This window comes from Monodon monoceros, unplaced genomic scaffold (genome assembly GCF_005190385.1).
Source record: "Monodon monoceros isolate NGI ecotype Baffin Bay Population unplaced genomic scaffold, NGI_Narwhal_1 Super_Scaffold_20, whole genome shotgun sequence".
NCBI classification, from domain to species: domain Eukaryota; kingdom Metazoa; phylum Chordata; class Mammalia; order Artiodactyla; family Monodontidae; genus Monodon; species Monodon monoceros.
This window is the reverse complement of record NW_021703777.1, coordinates 25,867,878-25,893,632: the sequence shown is the minus strand read 5'-3', so window position 1 is coordinate 25,893,632 and position 25,755 is coordinate 25,867,878. Positions and strand designations below refer to the sequence as shown.

At 38.6% G+C, this 25,755-nt stretch overlaps 1 protein-coding gene across 1 annotated transcript in view; it reads left to right on the top strand.

Annotated features, from left to right (window-relative positions):
* TTC29 (tetratricopeptide repeat domain 29) overlaps positions 1–25,755 on the top strand; it is a 357,551-nt gene that overhangs the window by 272,348 nt on the left and 59,448 nt on the right. The window contains exon 10 of the mRNA XM_029234687.1: positions 7,843–7,928. Within this exon, the coding sequence (XP_029090520.1) occupies positions 7,843–7,928 (86 nt within the window). The remainder of the gene's footprint in view (positions 1–7,842; positions 7,929–25,755) is intronic.

The window sequence follows — 25,755 nt, the reverse complement described above, 5'->3', positions numbered from 1 at the left end:
TTTCTGCAGTGTCAGTTGTTACTTCTCCTTTTTCATTTCTAATTCTATTGATTTGAGTCTTCTCCCTTTTTATCTTGATGAGTCTGGCTAATGGTTTATCTATTTTGTTTATCTTCTCAAAGAACCAGCTTTTAGTTTTATTGATCTTTGCTATCGTTTCCTTCATTTCTTTTTCATTTATTTCTGATCTGATTTTTATGATTTCTTTCCTTCTGCTAACTTTGGCGTTTTTTTTGTTCTTCTTTCTATAGTTGTTTTAAGTGTAGGGTTAGATTGTTTATTTGACATTTTTCTTGTTTCTTGAGGTGAGATGGAATTGCTATAAACTTCCTTCTTAGAACTGCTTTTGCTGCATCCCATAGTTTTGGGTTGTCATGTCTCCATTGTCATTTGTTTCTAGGTAGTTTTTTATTTCCTCTTTGATTTCTTCAGTGATCACTTCGTTATTAAGTAGTGTATTGTTTAGCCTCCATGTGTTTGTATTTTTTACAGATCTTTTCCTGTAATTGATATTTAGTCTCATAGCGTTGTGGTTGGAAAAGATACTTGATACAATTTCAGTTTTCTTAAATTTACCAAGGCTTGATTTGTGACCCAAGATATGATCTATCCTGGAGAATGTTCCATGAGCACTTGAGAAAAATGTGTATTCTGTTGTTTTTGGATGGAATGTCCTATAAATAACAATTAAGTCCATCTTGTTTAATGTATCATTTAAAGCTTGTGTTTCCTTATTTATTTTCATTTTGGATGATCTGTCCATTGGTGAAAGTGGGGTGTTAAAGTCCCCTACTATGAATGTGTTACTGTCGATTTCCCCTTTTATGGCTGTTAGTATTTGCCTTATGTATTGAGGTGCTCCTATGTTGGGTGCATAAATATTTACAATTGTTATATCTTCTTCTTGGATCGATCCCTTGATCATTACGTAGTGTCCTTCTTTGTCTCTTCTAATAGTCTTTATTTTAAAGTCTATTTTGTCTGATATGAGAATTGCTACTCCAGCTTTATTTTGGTTTCCATTTGCATGAAATATCTTTTTCCATCCCCTTACTTTCAGTCTGTATGTGTCTCTAGGTCTGAAGTGGGTCTCTTGTAGATAGCAAATATATGGTTCTTGTTTTTGTATCCATTCAGCCAATCTGTGTCTTTTGGTGGGAGCATTTAGTCCATTTACATTTAAGGTAATTATCGATATGTATGTTCCTATTCCCATTTTCTTAATTGTTTTGGGTTCGTTATTGTAGGTCTTTTCCTTCTCTTGTGTTTCTTGCCTAGAGAAGTTCCTTTAGCAGTTGTTGTAGAGCTGGTTTGGTGGTGCTGAACTCTCAGCTTTTGCTTGTCCATAAAGGTTTTAATTTCTCCATCAAATCTGAATGAGATCCTTGCTGGGTAGAGTAATCTTGGTTGCAGGTTTTTCTCCTTCATCACTTTAAATATGTCCTGCCAGTCCCTTCTGGCTTGCATAGTTTCTGCTGAAAGATCAGCTGTTAACCTTATAGGGATTCCCTTGTGTGTTATTCTTCCCTTGCTGCTTTTAATATGTTTTCTTTGTATTTAATTTTTGACAGTTTGATTAATATGTGTCTTGGCATATTTCTCCTTGGATTTATCCTGTATGGGACTCTCTGTGCTTCCTGGACTTGATTAACTATTTCCTTTCCCATATTAGGGAAGTTTTCAACTAGAATCTCTTCAAATATTTTCTCAGTCCCTTTCTTTTTCTCTTCTTCTTCTGGAACCCCTATAATTCGAATGTTGGTGCATTTAATGTTGTCCCAGAGGTCTCTGAGACTGTCCTCACTTCTTTTCATTCTTTTTTCTTTATTCTGCTCTGCAGTAGTTATTTCCACTATTTTATCCTCCAGGTCACTTATCCGTTCTTCTGCCTCAGTTATTCTGCTATTGATGCCATCTAGAGTATTTTTCATTTCATTTATTGTATTGTTCATCGTTTGTTTCACCTTTTGTTCTTCTAGGTCCTTGTTAAATGTTTCTTGCATTTTGTCTATTCTATTTCCAAGATTTTGGATCATCTTTACTATCATTATTTTGAATTGTTTTTCAGGTAGACTGCCTATTTCCTCTTCAGTTGTTAGGTCTGGTGGGTTTTTATCTTGCTCCTTCATCTGCTGTGTGTTTTTCTGTCTTCTCATTTTGCTTATCTTACTGTGTTTGGGGTCTTCTTTTTGCAGGCTGCAGGTTCATAGTACCCATTGTTTTTGGTGTCTGTCCCCAGTGTCTAAGGTTGGTTCAGTGGGTTGTGTAGGCTTCCTGGTGGAGGGGACTAGTGCCTGTGTTCTGGTGGATGAGGCTGGATCTTGTCTTTCTGGTGGGCAGGTCCACGTCTGGTTGTGTGTTTTGGGGTGTCTGTGGACTTAGTATGATTTTAGGCAGCCTCTCTGCTAATGTGTGGGGTTGTGTTCCTGTCTTGCTAGTTGTTTGGCATAGGATGTCCAGCACTGTAGCTTGCTGGTGGTTGAGTGAAGCTGGGTGTTGGGGTTGAGATGGAGATCTCTGGGAGATTTTCACCGTTTGATATTATGTGGAGCTGGGAGGTCTCTTGTGGACCAGTGTCCTGAAGTTGGCTCTCCCACCTCAGAGGTACAGCACTGACTCCTGGCTACAGCACAAAGAGCCTTTCATCCACACGGCTCAGAATAAAAGGGAGAAAAAGTAGAAAGAAAGAATTAGTAGAAGTAGAAAGAAAGAAAGGAGGGAGGGTGGGAGGGAGGAAGGAAGGAAGGAGGGAGGGAAGGAACGAAAAAAGAAAGAAAGAATATAAAGTAAAATAAAATAAAGTAAGAGAAAATATAATAAGGTTATTAAAATAAAAAAATATTAAGAAAAAAAATTAAAAACAAACAAACAAACAAATATAAAATAACAGACGGATAGAACCCTGGGACAAATGGTGGAAGCAAAGCTATACAGACAAAATCTCACACAGAGGCATACACATACACACTCACAAGAAGAGGAAAAGTGGAAAAAATCATAAATCTTGCTCTCAAAGTCCACCTCCTCAATTTGGGATGATTCGTTGTCTATTCATGTATTCCACAGATGCAGGGTACATCAAGTTGATTGTGGAGCTTTAATCCGCTGCTTCTGAGGCTGCTGGGAGAGATTTCCCTTTCTCTTCTTTGTTCTCACAGCTCCCAGGGGCTCAGCTTTGGATTTGGCCCCGCCTCTGCGTGTAGGCCGCTGGAGGGCGTCTGTTCTTCGCTCACACAGGACGGGGTTAAAGAAGCCGCTGATTCGGGACCTCTGTCTCACTCAGGCCCGGGGGAGGGAGGGGCACGGAGTGCAGGGCGAGCCTGCGGCGGCAGAGGCCAGTGTGACATTGCACCAGGCTGAGGTGCGCTGTGCGTTCTCCCGGGTAAGTTGTCCCTGGATCCCGGGACCCTGGCAGTGGCGGGCTGCACAGGCTCCCCGGAAGGGGGGTGTGGATAGTGACTTGTGCTCGCACACAGGCTTCTTGGTGGCGGCAGCAGCAGCCTTAGCGTCTCAGGCCCATCTCTGGGGTCCGCGCTTTTAGCCGCGGCTCGCGCCCATCTCTGGAGCTCCTTTAAGCAGCGATGTTAATCCCGTCTCCTCACGCACCAGGAAACAAAGAGGGAAGAAAAAGTCTCTTGCCTCTTCGGCGGGTCCAGACTTTTCCCCGGACTCCCTCCCAGCTAGCTGTGGCGCACTAGACCCCTTCAGGCCGTGTTCTCGCTGCCATCCCCAGTCCTCTCCCGGCGCTCTGACCAAAACCCAAGCCTCAGCTCCCAGCCCCGCCCCCCCGGTGGGTGAGCAGACAAGCCTCTCGGGCTGGTGAGTGATTCTCTGTGCGGGAATCTCCCCGCTTTGCCCTCCGCACCCCTGTTGCTGTGCTCTCCTCCGCGGCTCCGAAGCTCCCCCCTCCGCCACCTGCAGTCTCCGCCCGCAAAGGGGCTTCCTAGTGTGTGGAGACCTTTCCTCCTTCACGGCTCCCTCCCACTGGTGCAGGTCCCGTCCCTATCCTTTTGTCTCTGTTTATTCTTTTTTCTTTTGCCCTACCCAGGTACGTGGGGGTTTCTTGCCTTTTGGGAGGTCTGAGGTCTTCTGCCAGCGTTCAGTAGGTGTTCTGTAGGAGTTGTTCCACGTGTAGGTGTATTTCTGGTGTATCTGTGGGGAGGAAGGTGATCTCCGTGTCTTACTCTTCCGCCATCTTCCCGGAAGTTCCTATGTGGACTTTTAATGTAAGTTAATGTTATCAGGTAGGAAAAGGTATTTCACTTTAGGTTCACATTTGCTAAATTGTAAGGTTGTTCACAAAGAAAGCAAGGTTCCTAGGCCCTCTTCCAATAGTCAGAGCCTGCCAAGCCGTCTCCTTTCTGAAAGCATCTCTCACTTTCTGAAGGACAGATGAAGAGAATAGGAGAAAATTTGCTTCTTCTGCTGTAATAATTTTAAATATCTTTTAAAGCCAATAAATATTTGTGCCCATGTTTTTCATATAAGATAGTAGACAGGTTAAAAGATTGCAGAGCATTTTACAGAGCTCTGACAGCCGCTGAAATGCTCTAGGACAAAGCATCCCTTCTTACTGTTGTCTCCTACTTTGGTCAGGGAACCTGAAGCAGCAAGCTGACGATTGCATGGATAACGCCTGCCTCGCACATTGATTTACATGGTACTTAAGGAGGACCGACATCCACTGTGCACCTTAGTTAGGACACCTTGGTGTAATGCACGAGTATAGTACCAGCCATACAGTGGTCTCATGAGTCTATTATCTATTATTTTCATCTTTCAGACATCAGTGCTCTTTAATAAATCCACAAAGTTGTACAAACATCAATACTGACCCCATACTCATTAGAAGGCATTCCCCATACCCTCCTTCCCCTATGCCCTAGCAACCATTAATCTACTTTACGTCTCTGTGGATTTACCTCTTCTGGATAGTTCACACAGATGGAATCATGCTATGTGTATTTTTTTGAGTCCAGCTTCTTTCACTTAGCATCATGTTTTCAAGGTTCATCCATCTTGTAGATGGTATCACTACTTCATTCATTTTTATGGCCAAATAATACACTATTGTATGGTTGTATCACATTTTCTTTATCCATTCATCAGTTGATGGACATTTACGTTGTTCCCACCTTTTGTCTATTATGATTAATGCTACTATGAACATCTGTGTACGTGTTTTCAGTTCCTTTGGGTATATACGTAGACGTGGCATTGCTGGGTGGTACAATTCTATGTTTAACTTCTTGAGGAACTGGCAAAGAGTTTTCCCAAGTTGCTGAATCATTTTACATTCCCATCAACAATGTATAAAGGGTTTCAATTTAGCCACATCCTCACCAGTACTTGTTACTTTCTGTCTTTTTATTGTAGTCATCTTAGTAGGTATAAAGTGATATCTCACTGTGAATTTATTTTGCATCTCCCTGTTGGTTAATGCTGTTGATCATCTTTTCACGTGCTTATTGCCCATTTGTATATCTTCTTTGCAGAAATGTCTATTCAGTTCCTTTGCCCATTTTTAATTGGATTATTTTGTCCTTTTATTATTGAGTTACAAGAATCCTCTAATATTCTAGATGCAAGTCCTTCATCAGATTTGGTTTCTTTTCACTTCTGATGGTATCCATTGAAGCCCGAGTTTTTAATTTGATAAAGTGCAAAGTAATTTGTTTTTTCTTTTGTTGTTTGTGGTTTTGGTTTCATAACTAAGAAGGCTTCCACTAATCCAAACTCATGAAGATTTACTTCTGCACTTTATTCTAAGAGTTTTATAGTTTTAACTCCTATATTTAGGTGTGTGTATGTGTGTGTGTGTGTGATGTCAAGAGGGTCCAACTTCACGTTTTGTATGTGGATATCCAGTTGCCCCAGTACCAGTTGTTGAAAATGCTGTTCTTTCTCAATAAATTGTCTTGGGACCCTTGTTAAAAATAATTGACCATAAATGTGAGGGTTGTTTTCTGGATTCTTAATTCTATTGCAGTGATCCTCATGTCTGTCCTTATTCTACTACTACATATTTTTTATTGTGGTTTTGTAGTAAGTTTTAAAATTGGAAAGTGCGAGTCTTCCAAATTGTCCTTTTTCAATATTGTTTTGGTCCTTCCACATTGCTTATATTTCCACATGATGTTTAGGATCAGTCTGTCTACTTCTCCAAAAATGACAGCTGGGATTTTGATAGGGATTGCATTGAATTTGTAGATCAGTTTGGGAAATATCGCTATCTTCACACTGTCTTCCAATTCATGAATATGGTTCTCAGTCTATTTACATGTTATCTAATTTCTTTTAATGATGTTTTATAGTTTTCAGTGTACACATTTTGCCCTTGGTTTGTTACATTTATTTCTAATATTTTATACTTTTTGATGCTGTTGAAAATGGAATTTTTTTCTTTTATTTTCAGAGTGTTCATTGCTCGTGTGTAGAAATAAAATCAACTTTTTTTTGTTTCTTTTTTGCGGTACACGGGCCTCTCACTGTTGTGGCCTCTCCCATTGCGGAGCACAGGCTCCGGACGCGCAGGCCCAGTGGCCATGGCTCACGGGCCCAGCCGCTCCGCGGCACGTGGGATCTTCCTGGACCGGGACACGAACACGCGTCCCCTGCATCGGCAGGCGGATTCTCAACCACTGCGCCACCAGGGAAGCCCAGGCTGATACTCTTTATCAATTATTTCACATATGTAGTCGCAGCTATGATGAATGACTATAGGTTTTACATGGTGGACCGGCATGGAATTTATATATGAATGTCAAAATGCTAATACTGGGTTTTGTATGTAGAGGGAAACTCCTCATAATTATATTGCTAATGCATGTTACTCACTTATTATCTGTGACCAGGTAAATTGTATTAACATCAGCCTTTTTTTTTTTTTTTAACATCTTTATTGGGGTATAATTGCTTTACAATGGTGTGTTAGTTTCTGCTTTATAACAAAGTGAGTCAGTTATACATATACATATGTTCCCATATCCCTTCCCTCTTGCGTCTCCCTCCCTCACACCCTCCCTATCCCACCCCTCCAGGCGGTCACAAAGCACCGAGCTGATCTCCCTGTGCTGTGCAGCTGCTTCCCACTAGCTATCTACCTTACGTTTGGTAGTGTATATATGTCCATGCCTCTCTCTCGCCCTGTCACGGCTCACCCTTCCCCCTCCCCATATCCTCAAGTCCGTTCTCCAGTAGGTCTGTGTCTTTATTCCTGTCTTACCCCTAGGTTCTTCATGACATTTTTTTTCTTAAATTCCATATATATGTGTTAGCATACGGTATTTGTCTTTCTCTTTCTGACTTACTTCACTCTGTATGACAGACTCTTAAGTCCATCCACCTCACTACAAATAACTCAATTTCGTTTCTTTTTATGGCTGAGTAATATTCCATTGTATATATGTGCCACATCTTCTTTATGCATTCATCCGATGATGGGCACTTAGGTTGTTTTCATCTCCGGGCTATCGTAAATAGAGCTGCAATGAACATTTTGGTACGTGACTCTTTTTGAATTATGGTTTTCTCAGGGTATATGCCCAGTAGTGGGACTGCTGGATCGTATGGTAGTTCTATCTGTAGTTTTTAAGGACCCTCCATACTGTTCTCCATAGTGGCTGAACCAATTCACATTCCCACCAGCAGTGCAAGAGTGTTCCCTTTTCTCCAACGTCAGCCTTTTTGATGAGTACACAGTTAGGTTTCAGAGATTGTTGATATAAATCTGTATACTTTGTTATAATAACTTTCTACTCTGTTAAAAAGCAAAGATTCTGTTTGTTGTAATAAACCAATTTCTTTAATACCATAATGATTTTTTCTACATTTTCGTTTTAGGAAATGACAAAAAGATGGAAGAAGAAGCTTCCTATTACTTGGGCTTAGCGCACTTGGCTGCTGGAGAGTATGAAACAGCATTAGCAGTAAGTTCAAGTTGACTTTAATCACTATCACTTTTAATTTTTATTTTATTATATTTGTTCTATTTTATTATGTTTGTTTTATATTTTTTATTGTATGTTGTTATAAGGCCAACAGAAATGGGGTGGGCTGGATGTCAATGTACCTATTTATAGAGACTAAAGCAGAATAGCACTATTCTAGAAGCATTAAAAATTGGTTTTATTGATGAAAGTTAAATATATGGAGTAATGGGACCCTCCACTCCTATATCACCAAGGACAAGAGGAAATGGGTTTAAATGACAGCAAAAAGTAAATAGTAAAAAAAAAATTACGGCACACATAATATGATCTGAGAAAGTTTTCTTAGAAAAAACTGTAGTTAATAAGCAATAGATTGAATTGCATTACAGTGAACCTTTCCTTTGTGTGTGGGGAGCGGGGGGAAGGCGGGCTGCAAAGGTGGAAGGCATTGCTAGTCCCAATCTGAGAAGTAACCTGCTTCAGGATAAAAATCAGTGTTTGCCTATCTTATGACCAGGCTTGGTGTGTTTGACTAAAAAACCCAAAAAACAAAATGTCAAGAGCTATCTTTTCCATATTAAAACTGAAATCATTTTTCTTTCATTCTTCTCTTACCTCTAATATATTCCAACTGTAACTTCTTATTGAATTTCACATACATCTCATGTAATAATCCTATTCGATAAGAAGTATTGGCTTTATTTTTCAGCTTTGAGGATCTCTTGTTGGCTCTTTTAGATATTCATGCTAAATAGCATTTCTGTGATTGGGCTAAATATTTTTCTCTATCATCCTTAAAATTGGGTTTAATAGTAAGAGACTTGGGTTTTCCTAGTTGACTCTTCTACTTAATATTTTTTAGTTAATGACATGCACACAGCAAGGCTGTTGTGTTCCAGGTACTTTGAGGAACACAGAGGCCAACAAGATGCACATTTCCCTTTAGGAGCTAGTCGAGTGAGGGGGACCAACTTGTAAACAACTATAATTCAAAGCAGGATGAACAGGCGTTTTCTGAGTTCAGAGTAGTTAGTTTCAACACTGAAGATCAGGAAGGTTGCACAGAAGAGCTTTTGAGGGGCAGGATTTATACAGGCAGAAAGCGTGAGAGTCAAGGATGATAGCATATTAGACACACACACACTCCCACACTCTCAATATGATCATAGTCAGTGGGTTTGAGAAGCAATGAATTGTCATGTACAAGATAGGATACAGTAGGAGATCAAGTTGGAAAATTAGGTGAAAATTAGCTTATAGATTCCCTCTGTCTCTCTATCACATGGCAGGCACATGGCAAAATAAATTCAAACAATACAATAGAGTTTACAGTGAAAAATAAATCTTCCTTCTGTCCCTGTACTCAGTCTCACAGTTCTTTTCTCAAAGGCAAATACAGTTACAAGTTTCTGGCTTATCCTTCCAAAAATATTCATAGGTATGCCTGGCATATAGGTGCATATATATATGTGTGTCCTTTTTGTTGTTTACAAAATGGTAACGTTTTATACACACTGTTCTGTCCCCTGAGTTAACTTCCTCCATACTAATGTATATATAGACATGCCTCATTTTAAAAGAGACTCATAGTATCCCATGATATAGTTGTACTGTAATGGATTTAACTATCTCCTATTGGTGGGCATTTAGGTTATTTCCAATCAGTTTTGTTTCACAAAGGGTATAGCAGTGAATAGCTTTGTGCCAAAGTGAGAGAAGATCTACAGAATAAATTCCTAAGGGTGGAAATGCTGGTTCAAAGAGGAGAGGATATGAATTTAAAGATAAGTTTCTTTTTATTTCTAATCTTCCCTTCAAAGAAGCTTAACAAGTTTATTGTCACACAACAATAAATGAAGATGCCTGTTTCCTCAGGAGCTATGTATATCTTTAGGAAATTAGGCATATGTATTAATACATGTTGGGAATATTTTTCCAGGCCACTGTTTTTTGGCCTTATTATGAAATTCTTCCATCAACTTTTAGATATGTGTGTGGCCAAATTTATCAATTTCTTCTCGTATGGTTTCTGGACATTCTTAGAAAGGCTGTACTCATTCTCAGTACAGCCTTTCTAAGAATTAGGAATTCATCGTAATTCCGGGATTATACGTTTTAATCTTTTGGAGGGTTGGAGGGTCTTGAATGCTTTGTTGGAATGTGAAGCTTATTTTTTAAGCCGTGTGGAATGTTTGGTGACTTTGATGAGGCTGGTGGCATGATCTCATTCATTTACTGACAACTGTTTATTGAGCACCTTCTAAGTGACAGACAACATGCCAGGCATGATGGATCTGATCTATAGTTTTGGAAGATAACACTAGTGGTGTAGCATAGTCTAGTAATGAACGTATTTAAGAAGCAGCATTTGGCATCCAAGTGACAAATTTCTTGATACTGTTACTCCTTTCAGAAAAGTATTGAAATTATTTTTCTGGAGGTAAGGAAGCCATAAATCAAATGTGAAGCTCACATTCATATTAACTGTGTGACCTTGGACAAATCCCGTAAATTCTCTAAGTCTCAACTGACTCAACTAATAAGTGTATTTACTTTTTGGGGGGTTGAATGGTGTTTTAAAAAGATATGTCCACTTTCTAACCCCTGGAATCTATGAATTTTACCATACTTAGAAAAAAGGTCTTTGCAGAGGTAATTAAGTTAAGGCTCTTGAGATGAGGTGATCATTGTGCTGGATTTTCTGGCTGGGCTCTAAATCCAGTGACAGGGTCCTTATAAGAAAAAGGCAGACGGAGGTTTGAAACAGACAGAAGACAAGAAGACATGCCCGCAGAAGACAAGTCCCTGTGAAGATGGTGGTAGAGATTGAAGTTGCAGTGCCACAAGTCAAGGGATGCCTGGAGCCACCAGAAGCTGGAAGAGACAGGAAGGATCCCCTCCCCATAAGAACATGGTCCTGCCAACCCTTTGATTTCAGATTGCTGGGCTTCAAAACTGTGAAAGAATCCATTCCTTTATTTTACTTTTAACATCTTTATTGGAGTGTAATTGCTTTACATTGTTGTGTTAGTTTCTACTGTATAGTAAAGTGAATCAGCTATACATACACATATATCCCCATATCCCCTCCCTCTTGGTCTCCCTCCCACCCTCCCTATCCCACCCTTCTAGGTGGTCACAAAGCACCGAGCTGATCTCCCTGTGCTATGCGGCTGCTTCCCACTAGCTATCTATTTTATATTTGGTAGTGTACATATGTCCATGCCACTCTGTCACTTCTTCCCAGCTTACCCTTCCCCCTCCCCATGTCCACAAGTCCATTCTCTATGTCTGCATCTTCATTACTGTACTGCCCCTAGTTTCTTCAGAATCTTTTTTTTTTTTTTAGATTCCATATATATGTGATAGCATACGGTAATTGTTTTTCTCTTTCTGACTTACTTCACTCTGTATGACAGACTCTAGGTCCATCCCCCTCATTACGAATAACTCAATTTCGTTTCTTTTTATGGCTGAGTAATATTCCATTGTATATATGTGCCACATCTTCTTTATCCATTCATCTGTTGATGGACACTTAGGTTGCTTTCATGTCCTGACTATTGCAAATAGTGCTGCAATGAACATTGTGGTACATGACTCTTTGAATTATGGCTTTCTCAGGGTATATGCCCAGTAGTGGGATTTCTGGGTTATATGGTAGTTCTATTTTTAGTTTTTTAGGAAATCTCCATACTGTTCTCCATAGTGGCTGTATCAATTTACATTCCAACTATAAGACACTGATGAAAGAAATTAAAGATGATACAAACAGATGGAGAGATATACCATGTTCTTGGATTGGAAGAATCAACACTGTGAAAATGACTACACTACCCAAAGCAATCTACAGATTCAATGCAACCCCTATCAAACTACCAATGACATTTTTCACAGAACTAGAACAGAAAATTGCACAGTTTGTATAGAAACAAAAAAGACCCCGAATAGTCAAAGGACTCTTGAGAAAGAAAAACGGAGCTGGAGAAATCAGGCTCCTGGACTTCGGACTATACTACAAAGCTACAGTAATCAAGACAGTATGGTACTGACACAAAAACAGAAATATAGATCAATGGAACCGGATAGAAAGCCCAGAGATAAACCCATGCATGTATGGTCACCTTATCTTTGATAAAGGAGGCAAGAATATACAATGGAGAAAAGACAGCCTCTTCAATAAGTGGTGCTGGGAAAACTGGAAAGCTACATGTAAGAGAATGAAATTAGAACACTCCCTAACACCATACACAAAACTCAAAATAGATTAAAGACCTAAATGTAAGGCCAGACACTATAAAACTCTTAGAGGAAAACATAGGCAGAACACTCTATGACATAAATCACAGCAAGATCCTTTTTGACCCACCTCCTAGAGAAAGGGAAATAAAAACAAAAATAAACAATGGGACCTAATGAAACCTAAAAGCACAGCAAAGGAAACCATAAACAAGATGAAAAGGCAACGCTTTGCAAATGAAGCAACTGACAAAGGATTAATCTCCAAAATATACAAGCAGCTCATGCAGCTCAATATCAAAATAACAAACAACCCAATCCAAAAATGGGCAGAAGACCTAAACAGACATTTCTCCAAAGAAGATATACAGATTGCCAACAAACACATGAAAGGATGCTCAACATCACTAATTATTAGAGAAATGCAAATCAAAACTACAGTGAGGCATCACCTCACACCGGTCAGAATGGCCATCATCAAAAATTTTACAAACAATAAATGCTGGAGAGGGTGCGGAGAAAAGGGAACTCTCTTGCATTCCTTTATTTTTGAGCCATTTAGTTTGCCTTGTTACTTCAGTCCTAGGAAACTAATAATAGGATTATTAGAAAAGACAATTTATATCAAGTTTTAAAAGAGTGCCTGCCTGGTATATAAAAACTTTTGATAATTAGTAGCTTTTATTATTTTTACACTAATCAACTAAGTCTCTGGGCTTTAGTAGTAGTAGTGAATATGGAAGGAAATAGATTCAGAAGTTCTGGAGGACTTGGAATTAGATTAAATCTGGGAGGTGCAGGAGACAGTGGGGTCCAGATGGGCCTAGGTTCCTGGCTGGAGAGCTGCATGGCCTCTGGTGGGGGATGCCACAGGACACCCAGGCTTGGGGGTAAACGAGGAGTTCAGTTTTGAATATGTTGAGTTTGAGGAGTTTTTGAGATAGCCAAAGAGAGGTCTATAGACAGTGGTATATGTGGGCCTGGAGCTCAAGAGGAGGTCTGGATTGAAGATGCTGTGTAAATTTGAGGCTGTATAAATTTGCAAGTTTTCAGCATATTGAAATTGTTGAGTGGAGGAGATTTCCTAGAGACAGTTAATGTTGAATGAAAAAGTTCAAGGGCCAAGCTGGGAGAAGGAGGTGCCAAGGAGATTAAGCAGTGTCTCTGGAGAGGTAGCAGGAAAACCAGGAATAGATGATGGCATATAAGCCAAGGAAACCAGCATGTCTAAAGGAGAGAAATGAGCACATTCCTTCTGTCTCCTATCCCTGTTTGGGGCTGGAATGAGAGAGCCCCTTGCAGATATTTCCAGTAAGATCTCAACCCCCTTACCCAGGCATGTACCTCACTGAGAGTCAAGGTTAGTTCATTCTTGTCATGTAACTCTCCAGGCAGGGCAGAGTCTTTGGAAAACCAGGCAGGCCATATTCCAGGCCTTGGCTCACTGCTACTGTCAAGAGTAGCCTGTGTGGTAGGGAAGAACCAGGGACTTGCTTGAGGCAGAATATTGTTACCTTTTTGGAACACAGCTCACCCAGAACTGAGAATTTGCAGGAATCGAGCATAAGATTTGAGCCAGACCCACAGGCAGAGCTGCAGTGCCAGTGAAGAATCTGTTGTCAGGTCTGGATACAAGATGCTAAGAGCAAACTCGAAAAGGCATCAGATTCACAGCTGGAAAACAGGAGGCAGGAAACAGGTACCAGGGAATCACCAGAGAATGGGAATTTGGCACTGGGGTGTGGCTGGGTGGAGAATGGACACTGAACAGTTGTACCTGATTCGGGGCATGGAGGTCTTCCAGCTCGGGCTGATTTTAGAGGGCAGCGTGTTTTTGCTGTTGCACTGAAATTAGTTCCCACAAAACCTGACATCTTGCTTTGATTTCAGATAGATGGCCGCCATCTTTTCATTCTCTCTAGTATCTTACTTTAGCCACTTTTCCCTCCTTCCTTTCAGATATAAAAGGACATTCTTCAGACTTGAGTTTGAATCCCCTTTCAGTTTTTCTAAAATTTATTTTATTGAAGTACAGTTGATACACAATGTTGTGTTAATTTCTGCTGAACAGCAAAGTGACTCAGTTATACGTATATAATACATTCTTTTTCATATTCTTTTCCATTATGGTTTATCACAGGATACTGAATAGAGTTCCCTGTGCCTTTTCACTTTTTTCTTTCTGGACTTGGTGAAGGTGATCGTATAACCTAGTGATCTGTTTTCTATTTGCAAACTACAGCCTGTCTTTCCTTCTGCAGCTGCTTTCCATCTGAAGGCATGGCTTCTAGTTTACAAGATGTCTATTGGAAACCCACACCTTATTTAGTGAATGTATTGTAAAAGAAGAATTACATGATCAATTAATAAATAAGATTGATTCCCTGATTGGTTGATTAGGTATCTGCCTGGTTATCTAATCACAAGGTAAAAATTCAACACATAAAAAAAGAATTTTTCTTTTGAAGTCCTTTTTTATCCTACTTTCCCACCCTGTGCAGTATTACCAACACTATCTTCATCTGTTCTAAAGCATCGATGGTGTTTCTGTCACACTGTAGTTCTGGAGGGCAGTAAGAATGCCTTGAAATCAGCTTCGTCATGTGGGAACCAGTGTGAGAAGCTGTCCAGTTAGATTTAACATTGCCTTTTCATATTCAGTCTATCTCATCATCAATTCTGTACACTGTTTTTATTCTCTCACTTGTATTTTAAGTTGATAATTTGGAATATTTTCCAATTTTCAGGATCTTGCCCCTAGATTCAACCACTACCTCTAACAAATTTCTTCTCCCTTCCAGTAATGTTGTTCATCTGTTTAAAGATTTTTACGTGAATTTTTCAAAGAATCTTGGCTTAGAGAAACCTGTCACAAGTAAATATCCCTAATTAATGGTTCTGATGATCTGAAACAGAAGGGACTCTGAAATTTTGCTAATGTATCTCAATTGAAAAGCTTTAATTTATTAATAAATGATTAATACATGTAATAGAAGAATATGTTGACAAGTATATAAATAAGGTTTGGTCATCCATTCCTTGCTGACCAAGCATTCTTTACTGAATGACGGACTAGCACTAAGTTAAAAACAAATAATGGATTTATTTAGGGCTGAAATCTACTAATGAGAAAAGGGCATTTGGTGAAGAGAAGTGATAGTTCCTGTAATAAACCTGTGCAGCAGGTCACAGAGACACTGACATTTAAAGAGGAGAAAGCTACCCACTTATATCAATCAGGTGCTGAGGAAAGAAGTAGTAATTCCCTTTGGCCATCATCAATTTCCACCTGAAAATGTTCCAAGTAGAGTAGATTCTGAATTTTAGAAAGTAAATATATCTTATGAGGGCTTCCCTGGTGGCGCAGTGGTTGGGAGTCCGCCTGCCGATGCGGGGGACAGGGGTTTGTGCCCCGGTCCGGGAGGATCCCACGTGCCGCGGAGCGGCTGGGCCCGTGAGCCGTTGCCGCTGGGCCTGCGCATCCGGAGCCTGTGCTCTGCGGCGGGAGAGGCCACAGCAGGGAGAGGCCCTTGTACCGCAAAAAAAAGAAAAAAAAAAATGTATCTTATGAAGTCCTAAGATTTCAGAGAGAAAAATATTTTACCAAAAATCACATTCAAGACCTTATGCAGGGCTTCCCTGGTGGCGCAGTGGTTGGGAGTCCGCCTGCCGATGCAGGGGACACGAGTTCGTGCCCCGGTCCGGGAAGATCCCACATGCCGCGGAGCGGCTGGGCCCGTGAGCCATGGCCGCTGAGCCTGCGCGTCCGGAGCCTGTGCTCCGCAACCAGAGGGCCCGCGTACCGCAGAAAAAAAAAAAAAAAAAGACCTTATGCAAAGTTGGCCCAGCTCCCACAATCAAATACTGCAACCATAAAGTTATTTTAAGAAAAAGGATGATGGTCCTATCGTAGTCAATTGTTTTCATGCACGAATTTTCTTTCTCTCTAAATGCTCTATTCCACTTACTAATCTTAGGAACATCAACTTTACTTTGTCTTCGGTACATTCAGTGAGTTATTTGCTTCCCATTGTTTAGTGATAATGTAGCCTATCAAAAATTATACTGTGAAAGAAAAATTCACCATATTGATTTTGCTTTTGTAGTACAAAATTCTTGTCCTAGCATTTAATTATTCCATATACAAAACAGTAGCTATTTGTATGTTTGAAGACATGTCAGCATCTTTATAATAACTTAGAATGCTTCTAATATTGCTGTTAGCTTGTATGCATGGTTAACCCAAATCTCTAGCCTCATCAGCAGCATCCCATAGAGAAATGCATGTAAACGATGTAGCAGAAAAAAATAGTTACACTAATATTCTAGCAGCTAATGGATTGTACGTAAATATTAACAACGGAGGGTATGGGTCATATTTGTGAAATGATATATTCTTAAGTTTTCACGAAGTAATTATAATTAAATTTTAGTTATTATTTTAACTCAAGAGATGCAAACAAAGACAAAGCTATTATATATCAGCAGGCATTTTTAACAAAGGATGATTTATTTGATTTGTAATGTTTAAGGCACAGAAAGTTTGGGGATTCTTACAGTTGTTTCCATTTAGTTTCTTCTGTGTTCAATTTGATACCTTCTCCCTTAAAAGTCACTCCGTCCTTGATGACAGTGGGTTCTTCATCTAAATGGTAATCTAGCTGACACATACATGCCTTGGCAGATTCTAAGGTAACATACATAAAACAAATTTTCCTTTTGGTCACTTTTATAAGTGAAGATTTTTATCTACCATGAAACCATGATGCAACCCGAATAAATGTGAGTTCTTCATGGCTCTCTTGGTGGAATACCATATTAAAAGGAAAACATCCACCAAGCTAAAAGGAAAGTAATATCAATTTCTCCTTACTTGTCCTCAAAGAACAAGAGGTAAAGTTCTTAACTCACAGTAACATCGTTTAGACTCTTCTCTCCTTCCATTTAAAAAATTTTTTCAATTTGTCTTTCTCTAGATATCCTGAAGCCTGTATCTTCATGTCACTCTCTGGACCCCAAAGTTCCTTCCTGTGTTCCACTCACACATGGTTAATCACCCCTCTCCCTTCCCTCTCTCATCTGCCTGCTTTTCTTTCTCACATCAAGAAATTGTGGCTCTTCAACAGGCACATGAAAAGATGCTCAACGTTGCTAATTATTAGAGAAATGCAAGTCAAAACTATAATAAGGTACACCTCACACTGGTCAGAATGGCCATCATTAAAAAGTCTACCAATAACAAATGCTGGAGAAGGTGTGGAGAAAAGGGAACCCTCATACACCATTGGTGGGAAAGTAAATTAGTGTAGCCACTATGGAAAACAGTATGGAGGTTCCTCAAAAAACTCAAAGTAGAGTTGCCATATGATCCAGCAATCCCACTCCTGGGCATATATCTAGAGAAAACTCCAATTCGAAAACATACATGCACCCCAGTGTTCATAGCAGCACTATTTACAATAAGCCAAGACATGGAAACAACCTAAATGTCCATGGACAGATGAATGGATAAAGAAGATGTGGTATATATATATAATGGAATACTACTGAGCCATAAAAAAGAGTGAAATAATGCCATTTGCAGCAACATGGACGGACCTAGAGATTATCATACTAAGTGAAGTAAGTCAGACACCATATGATATCACTTATATGTGGAATCTGAAATATGACGCAGATGAACCCATCTATGAAACAGAAACAGACTCACAGACATTGAGAACAGACCTGTGGTTGCCAAGGGGGAGGTGGAGTGGGGGAGGGATGGATTGGGAGTTTGGGATTAGCAGATGCAAACTATTATATATGGAATGGTCGGACAACAAAGTCCTACTGTATAGTACCGGGAACTATATTCATAGTTTCCTGTGATTAACCATAAGGGAAAAGAATATGAAAAGAATGTATATGTATATATGTATAGCTGAATCACTTTGCTATACAGTAGAAATTAACACAACATTGTAAAGTACTATACTTTAATAAAATAAATTAAAAAGAAATTGTGGTTCTTTTTAGCAGACTCATTTCTACTTCTTCTATCCCTACTCTTCCCCCCCAAAATTCTAACTCTCATCTGCATAGTAGAGGCCCAGTATGGGGTGCTGGTTTGGGGGAGGAAGGAGGAGTGGGCCAGGCTAGAACTAGTAGCTGGGAAAGGAAACAAATACTCGTGCAGGAATTGCTTTTGATTCTCTTGCTCTTTTTTTTTTTTTTTTACGCGGGCCTCTCACTGCTGTGGCCTCTCCTGTTGCGGAGCACAGGCTCCGGACGCGCAGGCTCAGCGGCCATGGCTCACGGGCCCAGCCGCTCCGCGGCATGTGGGATCTTCCCGGACCGGGGCACGAACCCGTGTCCCCTGCATCAGCAGGTGGACTCTCAACCACTGTGCCACCAGGGAAGCCTGATTCTCTTGCTCTTTATGTGACACATTGTTGAAAACTATATGTGAAAAGAAAAGAAAAGTTAAAAAAAAAAAAAGAGAAATGGAAAGAAAGTAAAGAAGCCAAGGACCAAGGCAAAGGAGAGATGGAGAAAGAGGTGCTCTGAGGCTCTATCTTCATTTAGGTCTTTGGTGCATTCATTCACATGCTTCTACTCTGCAAAGTTCTTCACATTTGCAGTATAGGATGATATGATAAATCTTTCTGATGGACCATACCTACTAATGCACATAGTCTGAATCAGTTTGTCTACAGGAGGAATTGCTTCTTCAATCTGCCTTTCACCCTTTCCTGTCTTCTTTCAGCTCTGTGTACTAGACTGTGAGAAGTTTAGGACCAGTTTAATAGGGTATCATAATATTTAGTTAGAGTGGCCTGGGTGGATACAATGCTCACATCTGTTACCAAATCTGTGATTCTTAGAAGTCTGCGTGAAGTAAAGGCAGTAAATGCTAGCATTCTTCAGATAAGGAACTCTCAATTGCTTTTTAGAGAGTACATTTAACAACTCTTTGAAAAGAGAGGACAATGTGAAATGGTTAAGATGGTGGACTTTAAAATCAGCTGATGGAGGATGGAATCCCAGCTCTGCTATCAGCGCAGCATATGACATTACATAAGCAAAGTGACGATTCTGAGCATTAGTTTCTTCGTCTGTAAAATGGGAATAATACTGCTCCCTAACTCAGCACAGCTCTGTGAAAATTAAGTGAGAAAACATGTGTAAAGTTTGTGGCATAAAGCCTAACATATAGAAAACTGTGACTATTATTTTACCATTAATATGCATAAAATAACTAGTTTCCAAAGTGCTAGATGGTCAAACATCTACAGAAATCACAATTTCTGGTTTTTGCTCTAGGCCCAAGTATTCCCAAACCAACAGTTAACATAGGATAAAATGTTAAATATGTAGGTGAAAGTCTTTAAAAAGCTGTTGGAAGTAGGATTTTATTTAGAAAGTATGTTACATGATAAAGATCATCTTTATGTAATATAGTTCAATTGTAATAGCAATATCTCTCTAATTGTTTTTTTATTGAAGTATAGTTGATTTATTATACAATGTTTCAGGTGTACCAGCAAAGTGATTCACATATATATATGAATATATATTTATTCTTTATATATATATATTTTTTTTCTTTTCCAGATTCTTTTCCATTATAGGTTATTACAAGATGTTAAATATAGTTCCCTGTGCCACACAGTAGGTCCTTGTTGTTTACCTATTTTATATATAGTAGTATCTGTTAATGCCAAATTCCTAATTTATGCCCCCCTTTCCCCTTTTGTAACCATTAGTTTATTTTCTATGTCTGTGAGTCTATTTCTGTTTTGTAAATAAGTTCATTTGTATCTTTTTTTTTTTTTAGATTTCACATATAAGTGTTATCTCTAATTGTTAAGTGGTTAAATATTTGAACTGACAGTAGGTTTTGAGCTATAGTCTTTATAAGGAAGGTAACTACGGTGTAGAAAGAGCATGTGAGAGTTGAAGTTAGAAGAGATGGCTCTTAGGCCTGTCTGCCACATACGAGCTGCTGACCTTAGCTTAGTCACTTAATTTCTTGGAGGCTCAGTTTCATTTGTAAAATAAGGATGACGATGACAGCTTCACTATATCTTTGTGAAAATCAAAAGAAATAAAAGTATCTTTACACCTTACACTATCAACAGTTTTCAGATGTAAGGTACCATTATTACTACAGGCTATGATATAATTAGCACTGAGCAATGACAGCAATGATACTGTAGTAGGTAATATTTACTGAGTATCTATTGAGAGCTCCTGCTTTGTACTTATTTTTTTCTTAACCATAATTCACTAAATGTATCATATGTAAATTACATAGTGCTTACATTTATCTTTGTAGTGGCACATATTTTTCTAATGGAAATATAATAAACCAACATTTTATGGAAAACTTTTTATTAATTTATTAATAACTTTTCCTTGAGTTAAAAAAGGCATTTATCTCCCCCCCAAAAAAGAAATATGAGTCATTTCTTAAAGATCAGAGCTCTTCACTGTCGACAACAACAATAGAAGTTGTCTTTACTTGCAATTAGAAATCATTACCTAAAATTGACCCTTCTGTTCCTGTTTAATGGACTCAGTGTCTGAGAGGAGCTCAGATGCTGGCACAGAGGAAACATGGCCTCCTCCTCCCAGAGGACCTCTGGTTATCATTATACAAAACATGCAGACAGTCCTGTGTGCAGCCAGTGCGCCTCCTGGTCCTGTGTAGTTCTTCACCAGCTTGGGAAGCATGCTACAGAGGGCTCGCCATGCAGCTTGAGACAGTTCAGGTGTAAGCTCAGGGGACTCGGCAGTCATTTTCCTGCTTTACATCAGAGTTTTTATCCGCCTTATCCTTTTGGCTCATGACCCACCTCAAGCAGTCTCCTCGGGAATCTAAAGGAGCAGCTGTCCCATATCCCATTTCCCCCAGTTGTCGCCATGCAGGCCTCTTTCTATTCAGCATCGTAGACCCTCCACACACACCCCAACCACTATCCAAATTAGTGCTTCCTTCATTTTCATTCCATACATTTTGCTAAGTAGAGAAATGTTCAAAATATCCATTATCTGACAAGCAAAAAAAGGTCATAGGATTAGAAAAAACACTGATATAAGAAGAAAATAGTCATATTTCCTAATTTTAAAAAATGGATTTATTTCCAAATCATAGAATTCTATTACTCTAAATTATTAAGCAATAACTTACAGCATGGTATGTGTGTATTCCACATCTGATCTTATTTAATACCTTTTGAACAGTTAGCCTTATTTGGAAAATAGTATTTTAAGTAGCTCGTTAAAAATGTGTTTTAATAATTTGGAGATTATGAAAACATAAAATGTTTTACTAATAATTTTGCTACTGTTATCTCTGTATTTAAAGTCATGACCTTTCTAAAGCATTAAAACAGATGACCTTACAGTAAAAAGTTAATAAAAATTTCTGTAGCAAAGACTGCAGACTAAAATCTTTGTAAATTAAATTTTAATTTTAAAATTTCCCTGTTAATGGGGAGCTAACTCTCTTTAAACCCTTTATTTATTTATTTTTTTAGGTTTCCTAATGGTTCTTTTTCTTTACAATGTTACAGCTTAGGAAAATAGCATGTGTATTATGTGTGTTTTTCTTCTTTTTAAATGATGAATACATAATGGTACTTCTCATAGAAATTACAGTATTTGTCACTTAAATGACAAAAGCATTATAGAAAAATTTAAAAACTCAAGAAAAAATAAAAGTCTGTTTTTTTGTTGTTTTGTGTGTGTGTGTGTGTGTGTGTGTGTGTGTGTGTGTGGTATGCGGGCCTCTCACTGTTGTAGCCTCTCCTGTTGCGGAGCATAGGCTCCGGATGCGCAGGCTCAGCGGCCATGGCTCACGGGCCCAGCCGCTCCGCGGCATGTGGGATCCTCCCGGACCGGGGCATGAACCCGTGTCCCCCGCATCGGCAGGTGGACTCTCAACCACTGCACCACCAGGGAAGCCCAGAAGTCTGTATTTTTAAAAACAGTAATCTGTATGGCAAAATTTACAAGTTGTAGACTTTCACGGAAATGAAAAGAAGTTTTATGTCAGGAAAGAAAGTTCATGGCCTAAATGAATATAAACAGTGATTTTCTAGTAATAAAATTTATTTATTTTTTTAAATGTGAAAGCTGGTTTTAAATTCCCTTGAGCTCTAGAATACCACTTTAATCAAAACTTTCTGAATATTATTATTATTTCTTGTAAAAAAAAAAAGTGCTGCTAGACTAGCTCTTTACAAAGCTGCTGAAATTTTTGTTCCCAGTCATTTTAAGAAATAGTGCACAAATTTCAGATATCTGCTTTGAGAGAAAATGAAGAGAAGGATAATTATTTCTATTTGGTTCATTCTAAAGGGGGTGAACTTCAAGACTCTGAAAATTGAGACTCTAATCAACTATCCCGAATAGTGACATATGGAACATAATGTATGTAGACTCCTTAAAGTTCAAGGCCTAGCATATGAAAATGTTCTCTGGAGCAATAAAGCAACCTGCATAGTTCATCACAAGACTAATTGTATGACAGACCTAGAGGCAACGGCACAGCTGTTAGCAAACGTTAATCCAGAGGCCCCCAAAGAAGAGGCATCACACCTGCAAGAAGCCAGGGATGATTATAGGATTAGATGGGTTAAACAGCAATCCTGTGCAGATCATACTTCATCATTATAAATCGAGCCAAATTGTATATTTTTCCTCTACAAAATGAGAGGGATAACTTCAGAAAGAAAAATGTCATTCAACATCTTAAAACTTATCCAAAGTATTCTCAAATGTATCTGCAGTGTAGATAGTTTCTTGATCTTCAATTAACAGCTGTATTGACTTATAGAGATTATCAGTATATTAGTGCTCAATAAAAACAACGTATACTAGACTCTAAAAAATAGCATTAATCCTATACTACTAATATTCAATCTATATACTTAAAAATATTTAAAAACTATTTTACCCAGTAATTTCAACCTTCTCCCTAAATAAACGTGTAAAAGTTTAGTTAATAACTAATAAAAATCGACTTGTTGAAGATTTAATCACCGTTTTTTTCATGAATGTCTTCTTTTGACCCTCTTTTTTTCTAAATGACAATGCTGATGGCCAGGGATAGAGAAAGAGAAGGAAGATAATGAAGAAACTAACCAACCCACAAAATGATGTTCAGTTCCTGAATAATCGAGGGTTGATTACATAGGTGTATGTAACAGCTTTCGTTTGTGAGCGTTTCAAGGGAGAAGGTTAATATTCTTTTACATAAAAGTGTGACTTAGAGGCAAAAAATTTAGAAGGTCAAATAGTATCAAAGTCTGGCAAGGATGTGAAACAGCAGGAGCTATGGTTAGAAGTGGAGTCTCGTTCAGAGTGATGGGTGGGGGACAGTCAGTATATGATTACCCTGTGGTGCCAGCCCCACTCCACAGAGAAACTCTTCAGTGACATGTTACAGAGGGCCTTTGAGTGGAAAGGGAATAAAAGAGGGAGAGAGAATGGAGAAAAAAATTTATTAAAAACAATCGAGAGGGCGTGCACAAATCAATAGTGTGCCCTGCTCTAAAGAGTGCGGCTAACTTGATTCTGTGTGCTAGAGTTTCATAATAAATAATCACATAATGTAGCAGTGACAAAATGCTTTTTGATTGCAGCCTGAATGTGTCTCATGGTTCTTGCTCAAATAGATATTTGAGATATTTAGATGTTTGGTTTTTTTTTACAAAGCTCACAAAGAGTTCTTTGAGTTTCTGGTGGACATTTTTGCACTAGTATTCAACTAACCATCTTGATGTTTTGATTTGGGTTCCCCAGTAGCAGACTTTGAGACATGGTTTTGAGTACAGGTTGTTTATCTGGGAGAGGTTCCACAAGCAGAAGCATCAAGCCAAATAAGGAGGCCACAGAAGGTGTGTTGCCGCCAATGGAACTCCATCCTGCTGGCACACTCTGGGAAACAGATCAGTTATCCCAATGGAGGAACAAGGGAGCTGGTGTATTTATCCACCAATTCGCAGCCTCTGTAGGTTGAGAGCTGCTTCCAGGGACACATTCTCTGGCAATTCCAGTTTACCATGAGGCCAGCCATCAGACAGAAAGTTCCAGGTGCTGCCTCAGCAGCCTTTGGCTGCAGAGATGACAGGAGCGGCACTGACAGTGTCAGCTACACCCGTGCAAATCATTTGATTTCTAAGCTTCCTTTTCCATCCCATAAAATGGGATGATATAGTTGCTGTGAGGATTAAATGAGACAAGATAGTAATGTGCTTGGCACTTAGTAAGCATTCAATAAATGGTAGCTTTGTTCTGTTTTAAGAACACTCACAATTTTGCATATCTTTTGACTCAGGAATTACTCATTTCAGAATTTATCTAAAGGAAATAATTATTAATGTATACAAACATTTAGCTGTAATATTGTTTGTATAATTATTAATATATTCAGAGATTCAGCTATAACTTTTTTATACAATGTTATGTGTTGTTTATAATGGGGAAAAATCCAGAAGCAAAGTAAATGTACAATAGCAAATTAATTAAACATCGTTGAGTATCTTGACACACAAAAAAAATACTTTATAACAATAAAAGCAATATCAATATATTAAATAAAATATCAGGATACAATACAATGTACATTATGACTGTACTTATATGTTTATATACACACATATACATATGTATATATGAAAATACTAGAAACACCAAATTGTTTTCAGTGATTATCTGTGGAAGCTGGGATACGGATGATTTTAATTTTCTATTTTGGGGGGAGTGATGGGTCTGTATTCCTCAAAATTTCTAACAATTAACATATATTGATTTTGTAATAAGAAAAAGCTATTATTTTTCCATTCCATTAAAATTTAAAGACCTTAATTAATGTTTTCAGTAGGTTTTATATAGACTGTTTTCATAGTAAAAATCTTCTACACAGGATTGATAGTAGCAGTTAGCCATTTCTGCAGCTCATCTTATCCCAAAACATTAGAGAAAGTTATTAAATGCTTGACAACTAATAAAGGACATATAAAGATGACCTGATAAAGTGAAAAGACAATCATATAAATTATAAAGCAAAAACAATAAAATAGGGAGAAAACTACAGCCCTGTGCCTTTTGGTATCCTGAGTAAATCTGGCCAAAGTCCATGTAAACAAGAATAGTAACTACTATGTTGATGATGGACTATTTTATGTGTTTATTTATTTATTGAAGTGTAGTTGATTTACAGTGTTGTGTTAGTTTCAGGTGTACAGCAGAATGAATCAGTTATACATATATATGTGCATATATCCTTTTTCAGATTCTTTTCCATTATAGGTTATTACAAGATATTGAGTATAGTTCCCATATTCATATAGTGCCATACAGTAGGACCTTGTTGTTTATCTGTTTTATATATAGTGATGATTTGTTTTAAATTTCAGTTTGGTGCACACTTTTGAATAACAGATCTGAGCCATTTCCTCATGCTCAAGTAGATTCTTATTATGCTGCAAGACTGAATTGCCTGTACAGGAAATAGGCACCTAACACGTACTTGTGCCATACTTTAACAGGAACCAAGAGCTAGAGAAGCAGCAGGGAAACTTTGTCTTATTTG